General features: G+C 36.9%; 1 protein-coding gene across 1 annotated transcript; it reads left to right on the forward strand.

Moving 5' to 3' along the window:
• The first annotated feature begins 361 nt into the window (after positions 1 to 361).
• Positions 362 to 2,478, forward strand: LOC139900370 (uncharacterized). The gene is made up of 3 exons (XM_071883148.1): positions 362 to 653; positions 780 to 960; positions 1,860 to 2,478. Exons 1-3 carry the CDS (start codon positions 362 to 364, stop codon positions 2,476 to 2,478), a joined length of 1,092 nt encoding a protein of 363 aa, XP_071739249.1.
• Positions 2,479 to 6,204: the final 3,726 nt, after the last annotated feature.

The raw sequence follows: 6,204 nt of genomic DNA on the forward strand, positions 1-6,204 counted from the left end.
TTTTCCGAACGATCACCAATTTATTGGGACCAAAAGGATCCTGCCTCTCCACACAAGGTGTACCTGGCCACTAGTCTTGGATACTGAATTGTGTACAAACCCATCTTAATCACTAAATTATCTAGATAAGCTCCGTTTCAAATTCGACCGCTCAAGGAACGACCCTAGGTCATATTTTCCCTTGCTAACCCATAGGAAGGAATAAAAGATTTAGGCCCAGCATATATAAATTAAACAATCAACTTCTTCTGTTGATATCCTGAATTGACGTTTTGCGACCTAACGACACCGCATAAATAAACCGTCCGATTCGGGCATATCAGGTGACACTTTTGAGTCATGTCTCCACAACTTGGAAAAGATGCTTGTTAAGTGTGAAAAGTCAAATCTTGTGCTCAACTGGGAGAAATGTCACTTTAAGGTTCGTGAAGGCATTGTTCTCGGGCACAAAATCTCAAGTGTCGGTATAGAGGTTGACCCCGCTAAGGTTGATGTTATCGCCAACCTTCAACCTCCTACCGATCTCAAGGGTGTTAGGAGCTTTCTCGGGTACGCCGATTTCTGCCGGCGATTTATTAAGGATTTTTCCAAAATTGCAAACTCGATGAATAAACTTCTAGAGAAAGATGCACCTTTTCTGTTTTCAGCCGAGTGTACCAAAGCATTCGAGCTTTTGAAGGAAAAACTTGTTAACGCACCAATAATTATAGCTCTGAATTGGTCCCTTCCATTCTAGCTAATGTGCAATGCTTCTGATTTTGCTATTGGTTCTGTTTTAGGCCAACGGGTTGAAAAACATTTTCGACCCATCTATTTCGCGAGTAAAAGTTTGCAAGGAGCTCAATTGAATTACACGACTATTGAGAAGGAGCTCCTTGCCATTGTGTTTTCGTTTGATAAGTTCGGGTCCTATCTTGTTCTATCTAAGACTATTGTCTTTATGGACCATTCAGCTCTCAAGTACCTTTTCTCGAAATCGGATGCGAAACCTCGATTGATTCGTTGGGTCTTGCTTTTGCAAGAATTCGATATCGAGATCCGGGATAAGAAGGGTTCTAAAAACTTGGCGGCCGACCATCTCTCTCGACTCGAGAATCCAAATCTCGAGATACTTCATGAGTCTAGTATTCAAGACCATTTTCCGGATGAAGATCTCATGAAAGTAGAGACGAGTGACGAGCCTTGGTATGTTGATATCGCAAATTATCTTGTGGGCAGGTTTCTCGAAAAAGGGTGGTCACATCAAAAGAGAAGAAAATTCTTTAGTGACATCAAACACTATTTTTGGGAGGACCCGTACCTATTTCGACGATGTTTAGATGGTAGAATTTGAAGATGTGTTTCTGGAAAGGAATGCACAAAAATCTTGCTAGCTTGCCATCTTGGTCCTACGGGTGGGCACTTTGGTCCCCAAATAACGGGGAGGAAGGTTTATGAGGTCAGTTTTTATTGGCCTAGTATTTTCAAAGATGCCCACCTAATTTGAAAATCTTGTGATGCGTGCCAACGGGCCGGAAAAATCACTAAAAGAGATGAGACGCCTTAATATAGCATTCAAGTATGTGAGGTGTTTGACATTTGGGGGATTGATTTTATAGGCCCATATCCTAAATCTCATTCGATTCTTTACATTCTCGTTGTAATCGATTATGTTTCTAAATGGGCAGAGGCCAAGGCTCTCCCAACTAACGATGCACGGGTTGTAATTACCTTCTTAAAGGGCATCTTTGCCCGATTTGGCACCCCGAAAGCCCTCATTAGTGATAGAGGGACCCACTTTTGTAACGCTTAAATGGAAAAGTGTTGAAACGATACCGGGTAACCCATAAAGTTTCAACATCTTAACACCCGCAAACAAGTGGGAAAGTTGAGAATACCAACCGGTCATTGAAGCGAATCTTAGAAAAGACCATTGGTACGAATCCTAAGGAGTGGTCTACAAAGCTTGAAGATGCATTGTGGGCATTTCGTACGGCCTACAAGACACCGATAGGCACGACTCCTTATCATTTGGTATATGGTAAAGCATGTCATCTTCCTTTGGAGATTGAACATAAAGCTCATTGGGCTTTAAAAGTGTGCAATATGGATTACCATGAGGCGGGTCGCTTTTGTTTGGATCAATTAAACGACATGGATGAGTTACGCCTTGACGCATATGAAAACTCGGTTATTTACAAGGAAAAAACCAAACGTTGTCATGATAACCGAATCAAAACCCCGAAAGAGTTCAAGGAGGGAGATCGAGTCATTCTCTATAATGCTCGTTATAAGTTGTCGCCCAAAAAGTTAAAGTCCCAATGGAACGGGCCATTCGTTGTGAAGAAGGTGTACCCGTATGGTACAATTGAGTTAGTGAATTTGAAAGGTGAAGAGTTTAAGGTAAATGGCTACCGATTCAGACCTTACATTGATGGTTTTCTAGAGACTGAGATCGAAGATGAGGTTAACCTCAACTTTGAGCCGGAAATCGAATGATTGTGGAGTCGAGTCCTGTGAACGACTCGGTAATAAACTTCACGTTGTTGTAGAGTTTGTGTCTTTTTGTGCTTGTTTGGTGATATGTGCAATGTGATCTTGCTCGGCTTTTTGTTTGGTCATTTGTTGGTTTTTAGGATGAGGATTTGTGTTAAAATCACTTAAAATTTCGAATTTTTGGTTCAGGATCACTTGGAGCGCCGCTCCAGACCTTTGAGCGCCACTCAACATATACGTATCTGAAGTGCCAGATGTTGGAAAACCCTCGACGTGATTTTTTAGTTAAATTGAGCGTCGCGCACTGTTTCTGAGCGCTTCTCCGTTTCCAAATGGGGAGAGTTCAAGACATCATAGAGATCCTCGAGACCCCTATGTGTACAAGATTACAAAGATGATCAACAACAATAGATTATTAACAACAAATCACATCTAAGGGGGAGATTGTTTAGTCCAAAATTATAGATATGATTTGTTGTAATGACTTAGTATAAATACCTCTTAACTAGCTTAGATCTTAAGCTTTTCCCTCACTTTACACCTACTCCTACACCTTGAACACACACAGTTGTAACTAACTCTCTCAACACATGTAACCTTCAACCTAATGAATTTTGGCACAATGTTGAGTTCATGATCTGTGATTCATCATCATCTTATCATCTTTAATCTGCTACTGCTATTCATATATTACAGTTCATCATTCATACATACACATATACAGATAGAATTACACATTCTGATATATACATACACAAGCACACAAACACGAACTCAATCATATTCTAATCTCTACATACATGTTGTTCTTTCTTACCCTCAACCTCTTGACTATGAACCTTAGCATTAGGATTTATATATCCATGATGAAAACGGGCAATGGAAGCAAACAATCTCACCCCATCATCCCGAATCAAGGATAAAATATGACCAATCTGCTTTCAGTTCACCTCCTTAAACCTAACAAAACCAAAGCGTTTGCCAAGTTTCATTTTCTTAAACGTCATGTAAGAATCAGAGATATCCCATACGAATGATGCAACATCCGCAAATCCTTCCAATCTATGCGACACAGTATATTTGTGATGAAGAATGTCGTAGAATCATTTGAAGGTTTCTTGTAGGGATTCGGAATTGGTCTTTCCACATACGATCTACTATTGTGAACCCTAAACGTCCATCCATCATCGGCTTTACGGTAGTATGATCTCCCCCCATTCCACCCCAATAGCGGAGCCAGAGTGATTATCAATATGATCTGAAATTTTGAAAAAATCGCCTGAATAATTGCAGAGCAAAAAAGCTTTTTATTTATTTTTTATTTTTAGAACAAAAAACTAACTAAACGGCCGAGCTAACCAACCTCATAATTTGTTATAATTAAGAGGAATAATAATAGAATGCTTTGACCAACGAACGTTTGTTTCAACGGTATCAAGCCTCAGTGTGGAAGGGCCCGCGATTAGTTGCCAAGCAACCCAGGTTCAATTCCTGGGGGCGGAAGATTTTCTCTTCAATTTCCTGCGATTAGTTGCCAAGCAACACAGGTCCCGCGATTAGTTGTCAAGCAACCGGGTATGAGTTTCCTTCTAGCGTGTGTGGGTGCAAATGATGAGGGTCGTTGAAATAAATAATCCGCTAATGCAAATTCGCCGTTAAAAAAAAAAAAATAGAATGCTTTAGAAGAAGTTTTGTACACTTTGAAAACGAGTGAACAATTATCTAGAGCAGTGCTCTCACGACACTTAATGAAGGGAAATAATCATTATTACTCATCGAATTTAATTAACAATTTTATAAGATTTATATTATTGGATTTCCCTGATTTACGTTCGAGTTTAGACAAACATACACATACTTGTGTCTTCCATTGTTTGTCTCACTTACGTACAAATGAGACCATGTTGTATTTAAATAACTATTTTATGATTGGTACTAGTTTATCGAAGTATTGTTTATATTTAAATAAGGATTAAATATAAAACATTTAATAAAAATGAGTATAAATTTTGAAGTAGCATATGTCTGATTGGATATGTCCAACTATTTTTATATATCCATCCAATCCATCGTTCGATTTGTATTTGATCCTTTTATGTGATTCTTAACCTTTGAAAATATTTGGTACATTTAATAATTTAAAAAATAAAAAAAATATTATTGCATCGTGACCCATAAGGTACGATTCTTCATTGCCAAAAGCAACCATTTTTTTTTTTTTTTTTTTTTTTTTTGTGTCTTTTTAGTTCCAAATTTATTATTGACAACAAATTCTTTTTATTACTAGTGAAATGACCCGTGAAATCACAGGTTTGTTTAAACGAAACAGTTTAATGATATGTTTTAGGTATTAAATGAATGTAAATGCTAAAGTCATTTAATTTAATAACCAGTGAAACCACGAATTCTGACTAAGAAACTTGATAATCAAATTATTGTAGTTTATAAAATGCGTATAGCAAATAATGAAAACGAAAGCGTACCACAAATATTTTGCCTGAAACATACGATCCTAAATAATCAAAGATTTTGAAAGAGAGAATGCTAAACTATTAATATGAAGATATGTGATATTGTTTTGAAATTTTGACTAAATAATATGCAGGAGAAAAATTTTTAAATTTAGAAACAAAATAATTATTTAAGTTATATATCTTTTGCATTTATTTTTCATTATTATCATTTTTCCTTTAATTGTTATTAATTAAGTGTATATAATTAAGATTAATTATTTTTTATGACATCATCATGGTGTTATAAGAATTTTTTAATTTCTTTTTGAATATTTTTAAAGCTTAAAAAATATGTATTTATGATATCATCATTTTAGAATTTTAATAGATAGTATAGATTACTTATCTTACATGTTATAAGCGTTAAGGGCATAGTTTTTTTTCCCAAAAAATTACAAATGAGCATATACAAATTGAGACGTTTTGAAAAAAAAAAAAAAAAACCTTCACCAAACAGTATAATACAAACACAAGGATCGGAACAAGGCTCGTACCTAGAAAGCTATTTCGATACAAAACGAATAAACTATCTATAACCGAGACTCGTCCGACAAAACCAATCAAGCAACGCTAACGGGACTAACAAAGTAAAAAAAAAAAAACAAGCAAACTTAACAAACTCAAACAAAATCGACAAAGAACAACTAAAAAGTAGGGCAAGCTTAGGCGCAACCGTTTTTAGATTACAGTTGACCGTATCACAACCTAGCTTCTTTCCCGCCCAGCTCTCAAACCGAAAAGAAAGGACATTCGACGAGTTGTCATCGATAAGACAAGCCAAGGGGGTATCGTCAACCCACGAACAACACCATCGACCCCGTTGGCATTCTTAAACATGCTTTGAATCTTGTACCAAATCCCCTTCATTATCTCGCAACTTAAACCCGCTTGACTTGTTCAATTTTGAAGCCTTAAGATTCGTTGTCAATCCAACATTGTCTTTCATTTTACCTTTCACGAAACGCTACCACAAGCTAAAAAATCCCTCGCAAGAATTAACAAAGCAAGCACAATACACACGTCCACTATTAAGATTAAAAACCAGCTCTTGCGTCGTTTCTTGTTCAAGAGGTACAAAATCAACATCAGACACATTTTACTTTTTGTGATTTTCCTTTGTACCACCTATGCATTCAAATGAAACCTTGTGATCACGGGCAAATTTCCACGCCTTAAGATATTTTTTCTTGCACACGCGTACTTGATTCGGATGCCG

Source organism: Rutidosis leptorrhynchoides, chromosome 1 (assembly GCF_046630445.1).
Source record: "Rutidosis leptorrhynchoides isolate AG116_Rl617_1_P2 chromosome 1, CSIRO_AGI_Rlap_v1, whole genome shotgun sequence".
NCBI lineage: Eukaryota > Viridiplantae > Streptophyta > Magnoliopsida > Asterales > Asteraceae > Rutidosis > Rutidosis leptorrhynchoides.

Excerpts from the sequence above, each read along its gene's own strand:
- LOC139900370 (XM_071883148.1), top strand. The coding sequence starts at position 362 with ATGCTTGTTAAGTGTGAAAAGTCAAATCTTGTGCTCAACTGGGAGAAA. Across the intron at positions 654-779 it reads TTTTCTGTTTTCAGCCGAGT|GCCAACGGGTTGAAAAACAT; the intron begins GTACCAAAGCAT and ends GTTCTGTTTTAG. Across the intron at positions 961-1,859 it reads ATGGACCATTCAGCTCTCAA|TGGGAAAGTTGAGAATACCA; the intron begins GTACCTTTTCTC and ends CCCGCAAACAAG.